Source organism: Cloeon dipterum, chromosome 4, assembly GCF_949628265.1.
Source record: "Cloeon dipterum chromosome 4, ieCloDipt1.1, whole genome shotgun sequence".
Taxonomy (NCBI): Eukaryota; Metazoa; Arthropoda; class Insecta; order Ephemeroptera; family Baetidae; genus Cloeon; species Cloeon dipterum.
In genome coordinates this window covers 15,643,717-15,667,927 of record NC_088789.1, presented here as the reverse complement: position 1 = coordinate 15,667,927, position 24,211 = coordinate 15,643,717, and the positions used below count along the sequence as shown (strand labels likewise).

Genomic DNA, 24,211 nt, shown 5'->3' with positions numbered 1-24,211 from the left:
CATTTTATTTAAATTTGTCTAGAGTTGCACAAACTGTGTGCACGTGTTTAGTAAATCTCTCTCATTCTGCTTTTTTTGTGCTAGCTAACGTTACTTACAAAGCAGAATCCAAACGACGGTCAAAAGCAAGATGAATTCTAATTTTCAAATTGTTCATTACTATACATTCACACAAAATTAGAATTCAAAGCCACACTCATCCTCCCTTGTAACTAACTACACGTTCGGAGGGCAGAAGTATGTAAATGTGAAGCGCAAATAATCTGCCCGGCTGCATGTCAAATTGTCAAGAGCGGGCGGGGCAGGGGGCGAGTATTGATGCCGAGCCTCGAGGGAAGGAGCCAAGGCACAAGTGGCGAAATGCGCGGAACCGGCTCAAATAATAATAACCAGTTTAGTGGCATAGACACGAACACGCAACGGCTCCCTGTCGAGCAGACGGCGTGTAATTTGCGTCATGATAGTACTACACGGCGAGCAGTATAGTGGGTGGTAGGTGTAATGAAGATATAGCAATCAATGTCAGCGCCCAGCACCCTGGTCTGATCAGTGTCAATTAGTGTCGCTCAAGAGCTAACAGGTAGAACACGCCCGACTAATGGTGCCAATTTGCTTGCGATTCCAAATTGAGTGAATCCACGTGCCGCCTACGCCGGGCGCTGCGGCAAAAGTGTACAAGCAACCGCGTTTTATGCATGTGGAACGGAGCGTCACTCGGAGCAGAGCACACCAGGATTAATTAACTGCTCCGCCGTTTGAAATTTACGAGCAACGCACACACGCCATGCGCGGCAACAAGCACAATTCACGCATCTTTGGGCGCCACGCGCTTAATTGAAATCGAAGCCGACGCTGAACGATATTGACAACTTGCGTTATGCTTATTTGAAAGGCAGATCCAATTTCGCGCCATTCAACCAAATTAGGCGCCGCCTGATCGAATTATGAGTCTGGCAACAAGAGGATGAAATAGAATTTTGCGGAATAAACGGCTCACGTGATATTTTTATTCCGATTCGCCTGAACTAAATTCTTTGTGCGACCCTCGTTGCGGATCGTGCGCCAAACGAGCCGGAAAATCACCCGACAAACCCCTAGCACGCAATTGCCGCTCTCTAATTGGTTCGCTCGGCTGGTTTGGCCATGAGTTGGACACGTGCAAGAGGAATACTCACATCTCACGTTGATGAACAAGCCACTTGAGGCGTAAGTGCTCGAATCGTATTCAGCAGAACATTTGTACCAGCCGATGTGCTCCCTGCTGATCGAGGAAAAGTTTAGGTATCCGTCTGGGCTTTGCTCCACGGGAGGGTCTCCGTCGTCTGAAACATTCACAATCAAGTAATTACAATTCAGTATATTGAGTGCCTACTCTCGTCAGTTATAATTATTAATTCTGCGGTACAACACGACAGCTAAAGCCGTCTTCTGATTTCTCTCAGAGGCATAAAATAAATAAACACGCAAGTGGCTTGGCAGGCGTATTCAGATCTTGATGAGTTTTGAGTGAAAGTGTTGCCCTAGTAGGCTAATGTTAAATCAAAATTCCTTAAATTGCCGCCTTCTTTACAGGGGTTCAAAGTTTGCAATTTTTGCAAAGGCAATTTGTCCAAGAAATTTGAATTTTAGTTCTGATTGAGCAAAGCAACAAAATTGTATCAAAACTTTTATTCGTTTTACGCCCAACAACTTGTCCGTGGATATTAACTTCGTAGGTCACAAAAATATATTCGAATTTTTCAAAAATTCTAGTTTATCCTAGAACAAAGCATTTTTAAAATCCGTGCACGTGGTAATTAATGTATTAAAAAAATTGTGTACCCCTTTTTATCTTTTTTGAGAAAATCATTAACAAATCCAGGAAAAATATATTGGTTGTTAAACCTTTTTAGCATAGAAAGAATTAAATTACCTTTTAGAAAAAATCCTCGAATCATATAGTGCAAAAAATATGGATATGCTGAGGAATAATAGCTGATTAAATTTGTTTACTTTACGATCAAACTGATGCTGTCAACTAATTTTGAGGCAAGTGTAACTATATTCGTCCGTAAATTGCTACACCGTAATTTTCATATCGAAATTCGGAGGTATTTTTATTAAATCCTGCAAATTTCAATCATTAATTAGACCGCAAAGGTACACAAACAAGAGAGGAATAAACGCAAAGAGGAAGATGAAAGGTAAAACTTTATGCTCTTCCCGTTCTAAACGCGAGGAATGTAATTTATTTCTCTTTCAAAAGAGTCAGATTGAATGAACTATACGGATTCCGCATGTGTAAACCATTCAACGGATTCATTTGAAACCATAATCAGTCTGCTTTAGTGCTCGGTGGCGTTTTCAAATCTCAGGAGTACGCTCAGCGCAGCGAATTCAATGAATGATTCAAAACGCAACAGCCGAATTGAAAATGCCTTTAGTTCACTGGGCGAGTGGAAGGCGCGCAGCCGATATTATCTGGTTGGTGGACTTTAGAGTGCGCCAGCTCGATTTTTCACAATCCCCGTGCGCTGGGAGATTAAAGTAATCCCTTTTCACGTCTTGCTAGCGTCAGTTGGACGAGCGAGCCGCTTTATCAACAAGTAGCGGGTGCGAGTTTTAAATATATAAAATAAGCGGCGTGCGCGCCGGTGTTTTTATTCGGCGAGCCGTGCAGGAAAAGAGAGCGGCTTGTAAACCACAAAAAGCGCGCGTTGAGCACTCGCAGGCCCAATTTCACACCTCAACACCATGTTCTGCTATTAATAATGGACGCGTTGTACAAACTTGCCTGTGCGCGCCAACTTTTTGCCCTCGTGTGTACAGCCAAGTAACGCGCTTGTGTCACAACTGACGAGAGGGCGGAAAAGCAGCAGCACAGCCACGTTTTCCATTTACTCTGTGACAAATTATTGTTGGCGCCGCTGAAAAGCGTGTTTAAGCTGCTGCATTAAATTGGCTGTGGAGAATAAATTCACGGCGAAAAATGGTGCCGACTCTTTTCCCACTGCGACTAACAACGGTCATGCATATTTTTAGAGCAAGAGAAACATGCTGTTCTTGCCCCAAAAAATGCCCTAGATTAACATCCATTTAAATTTAATTACACCAGACAGGCATTTTTAAAGTGTTTAAATTAACTTTTTTAGTGAATATGTATGAGGGTTTGTTAATCAAATTGCAAAAACTATATTTCAACCCCTTCAATATTTTCACCCAATAAAATGTGAATTTTCATTGTTTTTCCTACTTTGGAAACATAAAAGTATTTCATTAGAGTCGAAATTAACTGTAAGTTCAAGTTCCAGTGGGGGTTGTTCTTATTTCAGCCCTATACCACTTCCATACAAACCCCTTTGCCACAATTTTCAGAAGAAGAGAAATTCTTTTCGTGGAAAACTTATTCATTTGACAATAATATGATATTGCTGCACAAAAATTTGCATATAAATTGAACTCGACAGATTTCTCTCAAATCCTTAATCGATACTCTGCAAACGTAATATGAAAAGGCGGAGGCGGCTTCCTGCCTCGCGAGCCTTTTCTTAAATCCAGCCTTCTGAGCGAGTCGTCGTCATTCTTCCTTAATATATATAACTGCAGCCCTCTGTCTTTCTCTATTGTTCGTCGCGAGTGTTCTTTTCCGCAGCCAAAATTGTTTTCTGCCGAGTTGGCACTAATTTAAGGCGACTTGGCCTCACCTGTTGACAGCGCTTTGCGAAACACAAAGACCCGCTCTGCTCGGTGGCAATTAATGAGCACGGGACTGTTCTGCTCGCGGTTTTGCATGCCAGCCACCGAGCTACTTAATATTTTCTGCCACTTCGCCTTAGAGAGGCAAACTTTGTATTTGTTCATCTGACTGAGCACCCTCAGTGAGAAAGAGAACTTTTATTGCGCGGGATTTGCGAAAAGAACAATGCCAGCAAGGAATTACGCCGGGCGAGGAGAAAGATGAATGGAAATGACTGGAATTTGCGGCAGGAGGAATTTTGTGATTATAACGCCAGCAGAGTGAACCGTCGTTCTTGTCGCATTTCCATGAGTGCTCGCCGATTTATGCTCTGGGTGTGAATTTCAATTTTGCTAGAAACGTCATTTTTTTGTCACTGAGGTCTTTTGTGAAGCGTAGATGGAAATGGAACTTTCGAAATATCCTAAATCTGCCAAAACCGGCTAGTTTGTTCAGTTTGGCGGAAAACTTGTGTTCAAGCATAATTTGCTCTTTAAAAATAAATAATAACCCTCGTGTTTGAGAGATTGACTATTTTTCCGTGGCAGTGACGAATTCCAGAACCGACCATGGAAACCAGTGATGATTCCCAATGAAAATGTAAATTGTACACCGTTGGAGTTTGTTGATATATTATAATTATTTAATATTTGGGGGGTAGGAGGTGGAAATTAAACCTCCGCAACCACTACAAATATATATTTTTAAATAAACATTGATTATGCGTTTATAACTATAAACTAGCAATTTTACAAAATAATGATTTTTACTTTGAACAATACTTATCTGCTTTAATTTTATTTTTAACAAGCAGCAAGCACATTTCTTGATAAAAATCACCCTTATAGCGAGTGAAACAGCAAGCAGGGAAGGGGATTTACTGCGGGAAAAAGATGTGTGTAGCCGCCGGTCAGAACTGCTCAGTCATGAAAGGGAATCAGGGGATCGTTTTGATGTGCGCCTTGGACGGACAATGCCGCGGATTTATCGCAGAAAACGGCGAACCGCTTGTTATCTATCGTCAATGGGACGACTACCTCTCACGTGTATTGATTGATGAGGGCCGGGAGGCACCCAAAAGCTCCGAGTGCGCGTCTTGTGCTCAAACTCGTTGAGTATGATAAAAATCAGCAGACAAGAGCTCTACAGCTTGATTGGATGGAAACTTGAAAAAAGAGAAAATACCAGCCAGACACGCCAGGAAGATATTTTTCTTATGCGCTTTCTGGTTATCGCAAGAATTTACCACGACTTATTTTTATCAAAAATTTATCATAAGAATATTTTATTCATGATTGTGTATACATATTTAATTAATGGGTACATAAATGTATCCTACTACATTTCTTAATTTCGTCTGCAGTGTTAATTGAGTTTTGGAGGTGTAGTGCCTGCCAATAGGTGGCTCTCTCATCCACCTTTTCCCTGAGCTGTGAACCTTTCATTAGTGTTAGTGACACTCCTATTCTTCCCTTTAGCGTGAGACGTCATATATACTCACGCCACAGACGTTGTGAATAATTTCGCTCAATAATATTTAATTCGCTCGTCTGTGTAATTGAGAATATAATCTGTGAGCCCAATTGTAATTGACTGACCCGGATTAACGGGTCCGAATTTGAGGCATTAATAAAAGGCATTCGAAAGAATTTGAGGGATTTACTTGGAGCATTCCCCTCAGATGTAAGGCTTAAGATAGGCTAAAATAATTGGCCTGCATTTCGCTTCATTGTTACAAAACATACATCAGCTCAGTGAGCCGCCAAGCATTATCGGGGAAAGCCAATTTGCATTGTGAAAGCTGAAGCCATTACTCAAAATCCAGTCGCGAAATCACCTGTCAGCTCGCGATGATATACATCATCATGTCATGAGTTTGGAATTTTTGCGCTCACGCGGAGCACGTCAAAAGTGCTCTTCTTTGATGAAAAGCAAAACTTGCTTCAGACTCCGATGTTGTTTTTGGCTCCCACGCCACCATGGAAGCATAAAATATTAAATTTCGTGTATTTTTTTCTTGGCTAATTGTCACATGCTATGAAATTCGTTTGGTGATTAGATGCACAGCATCAACCATTTTGGTAATTCTATTTTGCACATTTAAGTCATGTTGTGATTCGCCCTGCATCGAAAACAAACACTGCAAAGCTGCAGCACTAGCCATTTTCCGACCCAATTCGCAATGTGTGATTGATTAAACTGACACTGTTGGCTAAAGTGCATCGGAGTGAAGCCGCTTGTCGAGTCACAGTGCACACTAACAGCCCAAAGCGCAAATAACAATAGAAGTTATTGCAACTGGGCTAGAACATAAAAGACCGATCACAACCATAACAGCACGTTTGCAATTAAACGGATTTGTTTATACGACACGCTAACCCAATAAACGGTTTTAATAACGGAGTAATCGGGCATTGAATATTGTTTTAAAACAATGCTGATTTTTTAGATAATAATATTAATTATGGTTGAGATACACACGCTCGATTCTGTCTGATTTTATAGAAAGATACTCTTTCATTATTCTCTCTTGATTTATCTCTTGTGTTGCAAACCTTTTTGTGTGCGAGCTGTTAATTGCCCAGCGCATTTCACCTAATGAAATATCTAGAGTTTCCACTTGGCAGCAATCCAGAAGTTGAGTACGAGATAGCAGCAGGTTCAACAGTTTCTGATTCAAATTTGCATCTTTCATTAAACCTGACGTGAACAGGGGAAAAGCCATCAGACTGTGAAATCTATTTAACATTCATTATAGTCTTGAGTGATGGCTGCTGTTTTTATTGCCAGAGTGAAACGGCCGAGCGAGCATCTTCTTTCTGCTGTGGTAGCAGAGGAGAAAGGAAAAACAAAGGCGCCAGCGATAAAATTGAGTACGTATGTATCCAAGCCCCTTCTTGCAGGGAAATAAAGTGAAACAGTGCAACAGCAAACAACATGCGCGAGGAATGTAAAAAGTTGAGCAGGCGATTTACTGCAAGCGCACACAATAACGGCGTCGACGTCATTTCTGCGTCGTTGGAAAGTGAAATACGCGGGTGGTGTGTGCGGCGTGGCAGCTGGAAATCATTAAACCCTATGGGGCAAACCCAGTTTTACAGCTTTGGCCTTTCTTTATGTTTAATAAGCTGAGTGCCGTCTAATTCCTGAATTATGCTAATGCTGTGCATTTCGGCGCCGAGCGCGCTCGCGTTTCGCTGAAAGGCCAAGAGTTCACTCTCTTGTGGCCTGGAAAATCGGGTTAAGGCAAGCGAGTGTTTCCCCCGCTTTTCGGCGAACTGCATGCACTTAATCTAAAGTTTAGTTTGTTGTGGCTAGATTCATCAAGGTAGCCAGCTCAAAGATAATTTAATTAGTGTTCATTCTGCTTAACATTAATCACAACAGCGTAATGTCTTCTCAAGGTGGAATGTGTTGCTTCCAAACTAATTTGAGTTTGGAATTTCATTTGGTATTGATTAGTGAGACCACCTGTTTGTCATACATTTGAAATAATCCATCCCAAAACAATTTACTAAACTCGTTCGTGGAGGGATAAAAATTTAAAATATAATTGTAAATTTTCTGTAAAAAGGAAACAAGTGTTTTTAGCTGAAGTTGGCACAATCAAATTAAACATTTTCGTCTCTGAATATCTCACGGAGTAAGCCATTAATTTGCGTGCACTTGTGCAGCTACCAGGAAACTACTTAAATTTGCATGTTCATTTATTTCCTGTTACCTTTCACGAATTTAACCAGGGTCACATATAGAAGGGAAAATAGCTTCATGTTAAATTAAAATTGATCCAAAACTGTACTGAAACAACACTCAGCTTTTATTGCTTTTTTACCATGTTAGCCATGCTGCATTTTCGTACATCTATTATATTAAGAAATATACATATGTATATGAGGACTGAAAACAATATCATTCAATTTCTTTATTCTTGAGCATTAATTGATGCTGCTCTCTGTTAGCTATTAGCGTTCCTTAGTGAAGCTCAGTTTTGGATTTTGGATGTACGTAATGTAAATCTGGCCGCGGGGCGCGTTTCAGTCGCATTCTCTACAACCTCCAACCACCACAGGATGCATAATCCGTGAGCAAGGAAGTCTGCATGGCCTCGAGGTGTTTCTCTCCACCGCGCGTTGCTTGTTTTGTCGGTGCAGGAGCATAAATTTCGGGCACAGTACCCACGATGCTTATTAGCTAAAATCTTCACATGGGCGCTTCATTAATGCGCTCTCACTTATACTAATAAGCTGCTGGGCGGCAAATTTTGGCGAGGGACCCTGAGGAGGTCACGACGCCAAAGTTTTAATAGCCAAGTTTACCACGATGCGTCCGACTCGCCCCCATCGGGAATGGAAATATTAGCAGCTAATAAAGCTAAGTATATGGCAGAAAAAGCAGTGGGACCGATCTCTTTCCTCTGCTGGCGATTAAAATAAAGTAGACTGCAATTTACGACCGAAACTGATAATTCAACTGGCGCAAATTTATTATTTCGCCCACCATAAAAGCCTTTTTGGCCTTTTGCAGAGGCAAATAATAAAACGAGGCGAAAGTCGTGCGCACCTAGAAAAGAGCACATAATTTATTGCGCGTGTATTTTTGTCTCGCCGTTGGCGAACTTCCAACCTCCAGCAGACTGCTCTTTCGCCAGTGAGAGTTTTCCCTTGCCTCGGCTTAATTCCCGTCGGAGGCAATTTTAATACGAGGCCAAATATTTGGCCCTGAGGCTTCTCCTTGCGATTCGATATTAAAGAACTTTGATCGGTCGCCCTCACCGAATATTGCTCGCCACTCGATCGTCGTGCACTTTTCGAACAGTATTTCTATCGGATTCCACGCGACTTTACTTCCTCTGGCTTGAGGTTGCTGGCTGGCTAGCTGGTGTGCGAAAAATCGAAAAGGAAGACGCACTTTTATTACGCCAATGCCTGGCTTTATTGTTTATGGACGCGAAGCCAATAACAACAAACAGCAGGCGAGTTTGCTGAGCGTCCACGTCAGTTTTTCCTGCTTCGCACGACGTGAAATTTGATATTTTACTGCTGCAGAATATCGAATATATATATTTAAATTTTTACTGCCACGCAGCCATTCTTGTTGCCGAGTGACCCTTCTTTTCCTTTTCTCCCTTCTCGGCGCTGGTGCACCTTTTGGGAACGAGTTACGTCGGCTGAAATGAATTGCGAATTTATGAGCAGCGGGTTTTATGGACCAACCGAAAATCTGAAATAAAAAGTTTTTCTTTGTTTCTGGCGCCAAACTTTGGATCAGTACTTTCATCCTCTTTTACTCACACGTCAGAAGCAGTGTTTCAAATTTGGAAAGGGAATCACAAATACATTTTATACAAACTCTATTGGAACTGAAGAGGAGCTTTTTAATTGACCGCCTTGTCTACGAAACGCGGTCGTCAGTTTTCATTAGTTAATTTTTTTAAATAGCTACATTTTTTGCACGAAAATCTTGTGACAAATAATAAATTTCTCCTTATTTCTCACCTGAATCAAAAACAACTCACTATACCAAGATGAAATAATTCAAATATTAAGTTCAACTGCATTACGCAGCATGTTTCTAAATAAATAAAATTATACAGCTTTCAATGTTAAATTGGATATTAAATTAATTTAAAAAATTCGATTTTTATGCAAACCCGATAAAAGTTTTGTTAAATTAGTTTTAAAACCAAATAAACTAATTTATTTTCACTGATACATATACATTAATGGAAAGAAAAAAGTTTAAAAAGGCCAAATGTAAAAGCAATTAAGTCGCTGAAGCATTGTAAAATAAAAAATTGTCGTTTCGTACACAACCTCTACTAGTAAAACATTCTAAAAAAAACACTCTAATATATTGTCACAGTTTATTTTTTAGTTCAGACGGAACAAATCGATACGGACGGTTTTGAAGGGGTTTGGGCAAATTATTCCATTGATCGGAAATCCTAATGAAAAACATAGCATACAATTTGTTTCATAAAAATTTTTCACGGAACACCATTTTATCAGGTCGTTCTAAAACGTTTCTGTATATAGCAAAATTTATTTAGTTCTTTTACGGAATCAAGATGCGCAGTCTGTGTGCTATTTTCAGCAACATAAACCGCAGCGGAACCTTTTCGAGATGCAATTTCTTTGCCGCTCACGCAGCTAAAACCGCACTTTTGCCAGCGACTATTGATCTTACAGAGGGCCGAGTGGACCTTTCGCATGTTTGGCCACGACGGTCTTACGACAAAAACTTTGCCTGAAACGGCGAACATCAAAGCAAAATGCGCCCGCCGGAAAAAGAATAAAAATAGCCGCCGCACGCAATTTTCCCGGCGGACGTACGAAATGATTTTATTAGTCTCGCCAAGCGGCGTCTCGGCGTTGCTCCCAAAAGAAGCTACAGGCTTGCAATTGCGCCCCGGCTTTAATAAAGATAGATTGGTATCTGCGAGCACGACAAAGTTTTAAACCACCTAATATTCTTCTGGCCGGGCAGAAGTGGAGGATCGGCCGGCTTTCTTGCGCGAAAGTTGAACAATTTGCGGCTAAGTGCGACTAATGCCCTGCACGTTGCAGGGTCTGCATGCTTAATTAGCGGCCCGCCGGAGTCGAATTCGGCCAATTAAAGCACACACGCACGCATTTGCTTACTCAAGATCAGGCATAAATTACAAGAGAGGCTGCGCGCTCATGTTAATTGCGTGTGCCTGATAAGTCGGCTCGGTGGCGCACGCACCGTGCATAAATTACGCCGACGGCTTACAATAGGCTTATTTACATTCGAGTGGCTTTCCATCTCGAGGCCGATTTTTGCGCAGGCTTTGATGTCGGTCCAGATCTTGTCTAATTCGAAGCGAGCCTGGCTGGGCCTTATTAATCCTACTCGCTTGTCTTTGGCAATGCTGCGTGTGCGAGCAGAGAGAGAGAGAGAGAGAGAGAGAGAGAGAGAGAGAGAGAGAGAGAGAGAGAGAGAGAGGAGAGAGAGAGAGAGAGAGAGAGAGGCCATTTGCCGCACAAAGGCTAATGAGCCCAAGCGATGAATTCTGCAATTGCTGGTCAGCAGTCCAGCCGCGTTTTGAAAAGTAGTCGCTCACATGAGCTCAGATTGTAGGGGAGATTACGGAACGGTGGCCACGGACGCGATTCTCGGTAGGCGGAATTAGCAGGAAAAGTAGCAAGCGAATTCATATGATATCACTCGTTATATGTATACTCCTCTCTTTTGCTGCGCGTGTTCTTCATTCTAAAGCCCGCTGGCACCCCGTCGTTATATTATAATACAATACACGGCTTCAGTTTGTAGCAACATTTCGCATTTTTTTTTGCTCCAGTCTGGACTTTTGTCAGGTTTCTACGCACAAACGGAAATTTTAATGTAGGTGTAATGGTAGTTTTGCAAGCTGAAATGTAACTAAACGTTGAATGTTAGCTCATTATTAATATATTTTGTAGCGGATGAGAAGCCGAGCAACCTTAAAAATGAACTCTTTAAATAATTAATGGAGTGTTTTGAAAATTTGAATGGTTTTTGCTTAAATTAGAACGTTTATTTCTTGAAACGTTTATTTTGGAATGAAAAGAGTTTAATTCCTATTCAGGCACCCAAGTATGGTCGTGGAATATAGACGATCAACTCTCTCAATACTGACAAGGAAACTCTTAGGATTCGACGTTTAATTTTTTTGGTTTGCAGACACTGTTCAATGAGACAAATCGATCGGTGGGCCAGTTTTTAATTTCTGGGTACAAATAGAAATTTCCCACAATGATTTGATCTGTACCTCTGGTGCCATTGATAATCTCATACAATGAAGCTTTTCTTGAAGTCCTGAAGTTTTAGGAATTCATTTTTAGAAATAAATATTTATAAAACTGGTGCCAAAACAGTTCATTAAAAATCGTTGAAGGCCAAATAATAACAGAGTCTTAAAATAGTTTAATATTATCCGGGAAATTCCCAGCTTAAACCATTTGCAATTTTCATTAAGCAACAATTGAGCTCCGCCTATGTGGATGGGAAAAGGTTGAATCGGAGAAGCTCTGCTTTTGAAATGATTTCTCTCTTGCAAACGAAGCTTTTCATTGTATGTAAAACACATTCTACGCAATGTAATTCAATTACAGGAATAGCCTCACAACTGAAAAGGGTGGCGGTCTGCGTCAATCCGGCGCCACGTTCATCCATTCGCCCAAATAAAGCTGGGCAGACACGCGCTGAGGATTGTTATTGCAAAGCAGTTTAATTCGCATAAATAGTCTCACGCACTGAGACAAAAGAATGCCGACTTTGTTGCTCACGCTCGGGCTAATTAAATTTAATTGGAAGTTGTCGGGCCCGCTTTCTGCAGGCGCGAAAGCCATTGTCTCCAACCGACCTGATAAAAAGCAAAAGGGGGGAAAATACGCGTTCGCTGCTGGACTTGCCATTGCGCTGACGTATTTTTAGTCGGCGCGGCGAACGCTCTGGATTTTCGCATGTGGCTACACAAGAGCGCACGAGTGCGAGTGAAACAATGACAGCTCGGGTTTCAGGAACGCGCGGCCAGAATTTTTCCCTTCACTCAGGTGCCGCGCGCGGTCGGTGCTGGCGGTGGCGTGTGATCGATAGCAAAAACATTTTGCGACCCGAAACCGGGTGCCCGCCGCGTGCAATTATCGATTCAATCATTTCTCTGCAGAAATTTATCGCCTGTCAAATATATCCGACACGCCCAGTGAGATTTATTTTTACGAATGTCATCATCAAGTGCTTGCGTTGACCCGCGAGAGTGGAAATGTGTGTCGTGCGGCGAGACAATTTGCGAGAGGGAAGTTTAGAAACAGCTCACTCGCAGTCCAGCTTTGTTTGTCAACACATTTAGGGGGGAAAAAGAGAGTTGACATGTTCACTTTCCAAAACAAACACCAGCTGAAATGGATGTTTGGACAAGTGATGTACTCCCAGAAACCTGAATATGAAATGCAAAAGCTAAGGATATATACACTCGAATTTCAATATAGATAATGGTCGTAGACCGAATCTGGAGCTTGATTTCACATACGACATTATTTCATTGATTGATCCCGCCATATCATGATGTTACATGGCTGTTTAACCCTTACTGAAATATTAATTAAAAAATTTCAGTGAAAGGTCTTGAAATCAGCTAGGAATTGTTCAAACGCCCTTTGCAAACAAGCACTGGTACATCGTATATATTATCAATGGTAAAAAAGGACACGCTACTTCCGCTTCCTGATTGTTAATTGCCGATTGCTACATGAAAATAAAAAGGGTATAGTTTGATTTAAAATTCCACTTAAAAACTCGAAGCAACGCGATTTTTTCGATTTTTTTTGTTTGCAAACTTCTTGGGTTTGAACTATCAACCATCAGAAATGCAGCATTTCATATATATACACTGTTTTAATTTTGTTAATTTTTTGCTATTAAAATTAGAGCGAGGGATTTGTGACGGGTGGGGTTAAGCATCCCCTAAACCCTTAAGCTGTTCAGGGAAAATCAAGACAGGTCAAACAGTGGTTTGTTTTTGCAATTCTGATGGGTTGAACCCGAGATTTGAAATTGGCTGCTCACTTTTTTCAGAGCTTTTCCTTAGAATGTACCAAAAAATTCTAACTGTTCTTTGATGTTTAGATGTTATTGCCAAACATTTTAAAATATTTTACGTCGGTCAATGTTTTTAGTTCTGCTGGAACTAAAGTAAAAACATGTTTGCAACTGGACTCGTGACTGCATTTAACATCCTCTCCGTTCAACCAGGCAACCGAGAGCATTAGTAGTTGTAGGAATCAATTGCAATTTTCGGCAGAAGGCGAGCGAGTTTGGAACAAAAAGCACGCACACTGCTCACTGGGCCGGCGGTTAATAGAGTACGTCTGGCGGGGATCGAGTCGACTAAACGCCATAAAGACAAGAAGCGACGCCGACCAAAACACAAGCGCGAGTCTTAAGCCTAATTTAGTGATCTGGGCAAGAGGCAAGCCAGCGAGCTAGCTCCAAACTTTTCCTTATCTTTTCCCGGCCGAATATACGACCCAATTCACCCGCTAAATGATGATCATCCCGTGATTTATAACGCAGCCAACATCATGTTGCCGCGGAGAAAGAACACGCTACACACCAGCGCAGTGCACGGCACTTTATTTCCCTTTATCTTACACCGCATTTGAAATTCTAGAAGACCTTTCCTCTTCGCTACTCGCGCCGTGTTAGCCTCACACGCACAACCCTCCCCGCTCAAATTTATGCTGCTTAACCACATTTTACGCTGCATTAATATTTAAATTTAATTGCTTATTCTGCTGGAGATGAGTTAGACGAACGCTCTGCCAGCTGCCTAATTCTTAGACGTTGGGAAATTCTGCTAAAAATCGAATTTTCAGGGTATGGGATGGTCGTTTTTAAAAGATAACAGCACAGAGGAACAAAATGCAGATAACAATTTGAATATTTAATGCAAAATTTACATTCTAAAATTAGCTTGTACGAAATTTCCACTAGGGCTTAGAATTTTCAAATAAATTCGAATTGAGAGTAAAATCTGTTTTTTATCTGTTATGCAAAAAAAATTTTAGACCAGGGCTATTTGCAGAGTAAAGAGAGAAAAATAATAATTTATATTTTTACATCACTGCTTTCCTCATTTCGGGGATTTAGTCGTTATTTTTTATGATTTTCAGTCATGTCGATCAAAATTTGTTTAGGCCTTTTAAACCCTCATTTTTTATAGCCAGTGTTTCGTTAGCACGTGTTGCTTTTTACTGAGCGTAGAAAATATTTGTTTTATCAAAGGTCAATTTAATATTGTGTCGAAGTTAGAATTGTTTCCCTGAATATACAAACGTATTTTATTGTAAACTTAAATTGTAATTGGGAGTTTGAAATGAGAAAAAAGGCCATCGGCGAAATGAGCGTGAGTGACGCACGGCAAGGAAAAACAAAAGGCAATTAGTCACAATTTCAAGGATCCGTTTAGCGGCACAGATCGATACGAAGTCTCTCGAGTGGGCTGCGTATGAAAAACGACGCGCGGCTTTGTTGGCCACGCGCGCGAGATATTAATGGCACGTCGGCAGGATGAAGGGTGCTGCTGCTGGGAAGTTGGCTTACCTTTCATCCAGATCGGCCGCGAAGGCGGGTTGGAATCGACATCGCACTTGAGCGACACTGCCAAGCCCTCTCGCAGTGGAAAACCGAAGCCTGGAATCCGGCTTATGGCGAACGAGGGGCTATCTGCAAACACACAGACACGCACAAGGGAAATATTATCCTCTATCTGCAAATTCAAGTGTATTATCGCACAAAGACAAAGAGCCTGACTAGCTGGATGAGCACCAACGAATGAGAGAGAGAGAGAGAGAGAGAGAGAGCCTTTCGTCTGCCCGGCCGGGCGTTTGTCATTAGCAACGCTATGGAAACCGAACCAAAGAGACCTCCCGAACTGGCGGACAGGTGCGTCTGACGGCCATTGTTTGCGCCCTTCTCCTCTTCTTTCACTCTCACGCACTTTGTAAAAAGAGAAAGGGCCTAATCGAAAAGTGTGCGGAGCTGGACTGCAATCTTTTGAAGCACGTGAAGCACAAGCCCGGAATCTGGGTTGTGTGGCATGATGCCGGTCTGAGAATTCAGAGGGCCTGCGGGGAGAGCTTTTCTAATATAGTTAACTCCAACCAAGAGTTTCAGGAATGCAGAAAAGCAAATTTATTTTCCGGAAAGAAGCTCTTAAGGGCTTATATGCAATCAACTTGGCAGATACGGGTGCATAATTTGCCAAAAATCAACAGCTTTCAGAATTATAATATTGAATTCAAATTCAAACAACCCAATTAAAACTCTTCATTGAGTCGAATTGACATCAAATTATTAGTTTCTCGCAATAGAAGTTTGTACTTAACAATCTATCCTAATAGTTTCCATTACAAAATTGTGGAAGCAATTCACAGTTAGGGTCTTTTAAATTCGCACTTTGGTTATATTAAAAATCTCATGTTTGACTTAAATGCCGGTTATTTTCCTCGAAAGCTTAACGTCTTTATCACGCTAACCTAAACAAAGTTGAGGATAGCTCGAAATTCCTGGGTTGTGATCTACAGTCACCTATACAACCCCAAACAATTGGAACTTTGGGGTTTCCCAATGGATTTGCCAATCAAATAAGTCTAAGTTTGGACAAAAAAATACCAAACCTCAGGCCAGAACTTATTAGCCTTCAAAGATTTTGGTTTGGCTCATTTATTTACATTAAAATCAAAGCATTGATTTTAGTTTAATAAGGAATTATGAACACCAAATTAAATCCTCAATAAAATCAGAACATTGAACTAACAATTGTGAAAGCATGAAAATTCACAAAACAAAAGGTTTTGTTCTCTTTTCAGAATCTCACAAGATGAATCATTTTACAATATTGAATTTTTCATGACGCAAATTCATCCGCCTCTAGAAAATCAATAGCTTTCAGTCCTTGAATTTCTCGGGTGTCTAATGAGAAAGGGGACAAAAGTTGTGAGCACTGCATCCGCGTGTTAATTATTCAGCACGCTTGGGCCGTTGTAATGCGCCCACTTGGCAAGTCGCGATTGTTTCATCCAACACTCTCACTCACTCGCAGGCAGATGCGCTCGTTCGCCTCCTCTTCGCACACACACACATACAGACACACGATGCTGGAGCAAACAAACAGCAGCAGCAAAGCAAGCAAGAGGTGTGTGTATGCTCGCGCCACTCTGGAGAGGTGACTGTGTTTCATTATTTAGAGTCAGCGTCGTCGGAATAAATCAACATCGTCAGCAGGCGGAAAACAAGCAGCTTGCGAAAGTCGAGCGGGGGAGAAGTGCGCGGATGCTGAATGGGGAGCCAGGTAGACGCGCACCTGCCATATGTTTAATTCATTATTTCGTGCCTACCGATGCGAGAGAACGTGCGAGACAATATTCAGAACTTGCAATCACTCTCTGAATCAATCTGAATAATATTAAATTTTTATTCACTAATGGAAGCGTTTGTTAGAATAGCTATGTAGCGAACAGACTTTCAAGCACCCTCTTGTTTTCAATATGGGACGTTTCAGCATTTTAAATGATTGAATTGTCATTTTAAATCAATTTATTATGATAGTAGGCAGGTAGAAAAACTTTGCCCCAAACCTGCCCATACACAAAAATAATAAAAATTATTTTAAATAAACGAAAACCCATAGAAAGGTTAAATCTTGTATAAACGGATTCAACAATTCCAAGGTTGATAGACTAATCAAACATATTCATGCACTGTCTAATAAGTGAATGGCTGAATTCTACAGCAATTTAATAAGCAATTATACAGGAAGCAATTGAAGAGGGGAAATGTTTCACTTCACACTTTTAGTATCGTTGCCATTCCATAAAAACTACAACAATCCAATTAGCAATGACATTATGTATGATGTTAAAGTTGGCATTCTTAACAGACAGACGGTTTTGAGATATAAAATTAGGAAAGCCGGTAAAGTAAAGTTAGTAAGTAATCATCGTACAAAAATTTGAACTTCTTGTGAGGACGTTACGTGTAGATTTTTAAATAGTTTGTTCTAAACTTCTTAATCATAGTCCTAAAGTAAAAAATAAAATCTTGGAACATTTTTGGCTTTCGCAAGAGAGTGTTGGAGAACTAATAGTCCAAAAATTTCTAGAAAAAACCCTCTTCTGCAGCAAACGCTATAACAGGAAGCAAAAATTTGGGCCATAGTAAAACACTGCGGACCAAAAAATATTCCCTAGCAGGAACCACATAAAAGTTCCAGGCTTGGCTTCTCCCTTAGAACCCCAATGTATAGTTAGCATATTGAAAAGCATAAAAAATAAATTCCACCTCCAGTCTGCAGCTGCGTTGGAAAGGAAGTGGAATAATGCATGCGTGGCATTAAAAATTCCGGGCATGCATATGCAGTGTGGAGAATTTAATCACGCCTGAATATAAAATTATTCCAGGTGAATACATTAATTGGAAGGAATTTTGCAGAGCACGCCCTCGATTTTCTTCTCGTCTGGAAAAATTCGACGACAGCACATTTTTCGTGCGTATTTCTCTCTCTCTCTCTCTCTCTCTCTCTCTCTCTCTCTCTCTCTCTCTCTCTCTCTCTCTCTCTCTCTCTTTCACACACGCACATGCAGCATGTGAATGCTCTCGCGAGCGAAGGTGGAAAAGGCTGCGTGAGCAACTCGATATATACTTGGCACAGTACATATTATATGCTGTGTGTGTAATACGGTCGTCACAGCGAGCAAGTTTGGCTCTCAGCAGCGAGGGCCTCATGAATATTACATAACTCAAACATCAAGCAAAACCTCTTATTCACTTTGCCTACGAGCGAATGTTCGTCACCTCGCATCTCTCGCCTTCTGCCGAACTCGGGGTGTTCAAAACTCCCAGAAAAGCCACAAGAACACTTCCCTTATACTCGATGTTTCCGGAATGGAACATTTTTAATTAAAGATTTGCACATGCAGAAATGTAATACTCGTCAAGTTTTGGAGTTTAATGAGACAATGATTGAGGCCCAAATACGATTTTGTTTGCTTGCAAATTTTTGGGCTTTGACACTTTCCTGGGAAGGAGGAGACGGCGTCATTAATTTGCCTTTGAATAAATAACACGCTGCCTTCGTATCCAAAATGCTCTTTTATAATTTTGGTCTCAATTTCTATAAAAGTCGCTCCATCCGCAAGATGAAACTTTCTACTCTTGCCGTTAATGAAAACGAGGAGAAAAGCGTCGTTCGCTTGATTGCGTAGGCGAAAATTTCTTGATTGATTGGCACTGCGTGCTAGAGGAAGTTGCCGAGCAATATGGCAACTTTCTACCGAGTGTGCGGGAATTCTGCGGAGAAAAGTCTTAATTGCCAGTAAATCAACAATTTTTCCCTCTTGCCGGTTGCAATAACAAAGTTTCCATCAGCTCGCAGACAATTCTGGGAGCAGTTCTGGCAGTGGAATTGGGGGAGAATTCGGCGGCGAGAGTGACAGACATCGCAAAAAGCGGCTTCATCTTTTATTATCACTCGCTGCGCCTTATTTGTCAGCGGCACGCTCGCTTTTCTCCGCCGCTCGTCTGCTTGGCTTTTGCACTTTGTTATCGACAAGACGCGAATTTTTCCTGTTTTGGCGTCTCTCAAACCAAGTCAAAGTTGACTTATCCTACTTGCACTGTTTTGTGGAAATACTTCATTCACAGTTGCAGTTCGTTATAGTATTAGCTGCGTATTAGATTATAAATCAAGGAAGCAGATATGATCTATTGATAGAGGTACAGAAGCTTGCACGGTCGATTCAAAGTGGTAATTTTTGTTTTCACGCCAGACATTATTGAATTGACAAGCGTATCGCGTAATATAACTATTATCGCACTGTTCCCATTTTGGCAGAGCATTGCGGGCGTGTCATAAAATTCGGGCCCAATGTGTGAGATCTGAAATATCTGGTTCTCATGAATATAGCATAACCATCTAAATTTGGCAAGGGTATCTCTGATTTAATTCCATGGAGAACAAGTATTTAGAAAATTTATAACAAATTCATCGTTTTGTCAATTTGAAAACCCAATAAATATAAGACATCGAAAATAAAAATATAATGGTCTCAATTAATTGAATAGTAAAGTTAAATTTTGCAAAATCATTCGATTCAAAAGAGAAATTTAAAAAAATCAAACATATTTTGAGTAGCTCCTATTTTGTTTATTGAAAAGTACCAGACCAAACGGTCTCTTTATTGCACTAGACATAAATATGACTGCGAGTTTGTTTACACGCAGCGAACTGCTGCGAGAAAAATGAAATTGATTTCACCAAGAATCAAAATAGCCTTCGCCGTGGGAATGATGAATTTTTTGCCACAGACTGTGTGTGGAGAGTCAATAGAAGTTTCATAGCCATTCGCTCGATCGGTCTGCGCCCGCAACGTGTGTGTTGTGCGATTCGCGTCGAGTATGGCACTAAATTTGTGAAACGCTGTTGGTGCAAGGTTGTTTCACATCGAAGAAAAGACTGTTATTTTAGCACTCTCAGCTCTATCTGCTAGGAATTCACTCCTCTCTCCATCGCACTGTTTTTTTGATTAGCGGCAAGCGTTCTCGCTTCTCGCTCATCTGCACGATGATTCAGAGTGTTTTTCCCCTGGAGAGCGAAACACACGGTGTCCGCCAGCAGCGCTGCATTTTCCTTTTTCCGCGTTGCGCTGCTTTTTGTTTTGAGGGCATCCTCTAGCTCTGTGTGATCCACCGCATGCAAATTAGGCGAACGTCGAGCGTTGTCAGTCCCCAGGATTTTTGCCCGCTGCCGCTGCCCTTACGTATATACGGCAAAGGGGAGTGTCACGCGCCGCGCTTATTTTTTATTCCAATTACAGTGCTGGAAGTGTGTAATTACAACAACAGGAATCAGCAGCCATGGGAATACGCAAACGCGATAGGAAGTTCAAACGTGTTCTGCGTTCAAGAGACAAAATATAACAAATTGTTCTGTCCTTTTGCTGTGTAAATTTAGTTTAAATTTGTTAAAATTAGCCCTCGGGTAAATGAAATAAATTTATCTGGCAATTTTAAATCGATTATTTAAAATAAAGGAAAGCAACAGTTAATTTTGGTTTCTATTCAAATTTTTGGAAATGATTCCGGGACTTTGGAATCTTGAAAATGTGCTTAAAAGTCATCCCATGACATGAGCATGTGTGAAAATTTCAGAGTGATAGATATTTTTTGTTTTCGAGAAATCACTTCGAAACTTGGAAAAACACGACTTATTCGTATTATTTCCATTTTGTCCACTCCAAATCTCGGGTTATAACCATCATTAGTACAAAAAAAGAAACACCGTTAGTTAGACTAGACTCGTATCAAACTTCCCTAACCAGCTGAATTGTTTTAAAAGGAGATTTATCATCATGTTACTAGCGGAATTAATAATAAAATAAAATCTTCGGCTATTTATTAAAAGGAATTTTTTAAATCGACACTATTCTGAAAAATTAATGAAACTACTTGAACCAAGCAAACCGAGTTCAACTGGTATATGCTTCAAAACCATCTGCAATGTTGAGTGTTGTTTTGCAGTTGATGAGGCCCAAGGGGCCAACCAGCTGGACGTGTAAAAGATTTTTATCTCTAAAATTTTTCATTCTGCTGCAACATATAAATTAATACATTAAGAGTATGCCATTTTGCTTACTTCAGAGCTGATTTCTCAGTTGTGTCTGGAAATTATGGCCACAAACACGGAAAATGCCATTTTGCTTACTTCAGAGCTGATTTCTCAGTTGTGTCTGGAAATTATGGCCACAAACACGGAAAAATATCTATCTCGCCTCAAGCTTCTGTTTCAAATATTTCATTTTCGTTTAATCTGCAAAATTATAGCGAGGAGCAAGTTGCAGTGAAGATTAGGAGCGCGCGCGGCGTTTGCCTTTAAAACAGCCTGCAGCTGCGTTAATTCCAGCTCGGCATTAATGAGATTTACATTCGAGAGCAGCAAGCAGGAAAATCAGAGCTACTCGTTTTCTTGACGGATGTTTAATTACAAAGACAAAATTAGCCCCGTTGCGCTGCAGACTGCAAAAACGAGAGACGCTCTTAGGGATACTCGCGCGCGCAAACAAGCAGTGAATTCGCCTCAAACAAATGATACACACAGCGCCGAGCTGGAGGCTGGCAAAACTCTCGCTGCCGCTTCCGATAAGTTTATTTTTGCTGGGCTTTGATCTGCTCTTGTTTGCCTTCCATTAATTAGTGTTTGCTTATTATGGGCTTGTTAAGCCGGCGCCGCCAAAATCGATACTCGGCTTGCCAGCGATGCACGGGGATGTGTGCGCGACGCGTATGGGTGCGGCGTGTGTGTAATAAAGATATGGTGGCAGCGCTTGCTGTGCCGCAGCTTTTATTTATTTGCCGCCGCCGCTCTCTCGCACTAGCTAGCTAGCTGCATGTTGCCAACCCTTTGAATCGCGATCTTACGGTGCCCCTGTCGCGTAATTGAAATTCCCCCGGCGATGGAGAGAGAGACCGTCTTCTTTACAAACACACACGTACGTATAGGTACAGGCGAGCACCACCGTCGATATTGAATAACATTATTCCAGAGGTGAACTTTTGCGATATCAATTGGATTTCCGCTCTGCTGATTTTAATTGCGAACGAGAACAAGTCATGCATTCGGAATTGCGTGTGAAAAGCAGGGTTGGCGAACATTGGCTGTGATTTTTCGAATTCTGCTGCGCTACAATTGTGGTTGTGCATCCAGCTCTGTGGGAGGCCAGCTCGAGGGAGCAAATTAGAACGACGGTAGCATTCGAGACTTGCATTAAGATACGTAATTATTTATTACAGATCAGAAGGGCAACTTTACGACATACATCCCCACATCCAAAAAGAAACAGCGCAGTAACAATGAAATACATAATTTTGAATTAACAGAGAAATAAATATCAGTATTCTGAAAAATACATTTGGCTAATATTTTTTAACGCACTTGAATTTTACTTTAAAAAGGTTCAATAAAAATCATATAAAATGCAAGCTCTGTAAATGTGATAATTATAGGAAAACCCCTTGGAAAGGACCAAAAGCCATACATATCTTAAATTGGTTTTGTACTTTTTGTTGTTGAAAAAAATGTTCCTTAATTTCCAATCCTACTCACAAAAATTCAGCTTTGTTTGTGGCGCACTCCTGTGAGATTTGAAAAGATTAACATCTTCTTTTCTCCCAAAATTCACTTTCAGTGTAATATTTGTCAGATTTTTACTCGTATGAATATTTAAATTAATTTGACCGAGCCAGAATAATTGAATTCCCTCATCAACCCTGATGGCCGCACGCCCCTGCATACTAAAAAGATTTAAGCATTCAAATTCTCAGTGATTATAATCGACTTTGTCCAGATTTTCGAGGCAAATGCTTTTAAAGAAAACCCCTGCTCTCCCAGGGTATTTTACGTGCATTAATATTCATGAGCACTTTCTTAACTCCAACCTTTATAAAAATTCCTCTGCGAGTCGCCGCCAAAAGTTTCAGTCTGCTCTCTCCGTCGAGATCGAGAGGGCCGCGTTTCCGCCGCAGTGAAAATTTCCGCGCACCAGTAGAAAAAACAGGCGAAAATTTTTGAAAGTGGCGCGGCGGGAGGAGGAACTTGCTTCGTCTCTTTTTGCTACGTCTGTGAGAACACTATAAACTTAATACTGACGCAGATCGAGAAAGCAGCTCTCGTGAAATACGAGAGAGCGAGAGCAAACACGGGTGCCTTCTTTCGAAAATTGCGAATATAAGTTTTTAGGACGGGCAGAGAGGCGCATGATGCGACGCAGCGAGAGAAAGAGCATGGCAGCTCCCTGGAGAGCGAGAGCGCGGCGTCTGCTTGCAGCCTGCGCGCGTATAATGTTTACATCTCTGGCAAGGCCCACCTGCTTGCCTACTTTTTCGGGCGTATATTTCACTACTTGAACCGTGATGTCAATATTCTTAACAACCAACCGCTGGAGCAGCACACCGAATGCGGCATCTTGCTCAAAGCCACCAGACGCAGTCTAATCATCTCACAAAACCAGCGTGTTTTTTTTCAATGAGCTTGCCCCGCTGCGAGTAAATATTTGCCTTGAGTAATTGGCCGATATTACATTTACCCAGGGCTGTTTTTATGCCATTGCAAACCATCATTTTTTTTAAACAAAAAAATATACTCACATGTAATATTGACTTTGGCGGAAGTGTTCATGGGGTTGTCCAGGGCGACGTGGCTGACGCTGCAGATGATTGTCCCGTTGTGCATGTCACGCAAAATCTTGTCGATGGCCAAATCTGCGCCTGTGGAGAAGTTGGCCAGACTCTCCTGCTCGCCGTCTGGGCTCTCTAGCCACCAGTCGTAAGCAGTAGGCGCCGGTTTCCCACCGTCCATCAGGCAACGGCCCTTCAGCGGGGCGCCCTCTTTCATGTTCAGCCACCCTGAAGCTCTTTTGCCGTCAAAGCTGAGGAAGGCGCCCTTTGGTATCTCTGAAACAACAAGGGATTCAAATGAAATACAGTTCTGCAAAAAATAAGAGCCACATAACATAAAAAGATATCGATACCATGAAAAAATGGATTTACAAAGTGCGATATTTCAATATCCGCAAAGAAGATTTATCTTAAATTAAACCTGCGTTTGTAATTATTTATTTTTCTTAAAATATTTAACTTGTTTAGCTATTTAAGCGTGAAGCATTCAAAGGATAGAGCCACTGTTCATTTGCTGGTTTAGGGTGATTTAGCTCCAATTTCAGATGGAGCCCTACAGCTACATTTTAGGCGTGATAAAAATTCGTTTGATTAGTTAAAGTATAATTTGGCAGTCACAGACATTTTTGTTTGCGAGTACCTTTCGAGAAGATATTCACTGCTGTAGTTTTTTGCCACCCCTGCTATGTTCAACCAAAATTAGAAAGGAGCCTTTTTTGTTGTCAGAAATATGTAAATTTAATGTGTAAAAAAATGACACATCAC

At 41.2% G+C, this 24,211-nt stretch overlaps 1 protein-coding gene across 1 annotated transcript in view; it reads right to left on the bottom strand.

The window, feature by feature from the left end:
- Window positions 1-24,211, bottom strand: part of LOC135944277 (MAM domain-containing glycosylphosphatidylinositol anchor protein 1-like) — a 68,724-nt gene that overhangs the window by 9,653 nt on the left and 34,860 nt on the right. The window contains exons 3-5 of the mRNA XM_065491113.1: window positions 23,417-23,722; window positions 14,819-14,941; window positions 1,176-1,322 (exon numbers count right to left, since the gene is read on the bottom strand). Of these exons, the coding sequence (XP_065347185.1) occupies window positions 1,176-1,322; window positions 14,819-14,941; window positions 23,417-23,722 (576 nt within the window). The remainder of the gene's footprint in view (window positions 1-1,175; window positions 1,323-14,818; window positions 14,942-23,416; window positions 23,723-24,211) is intronic.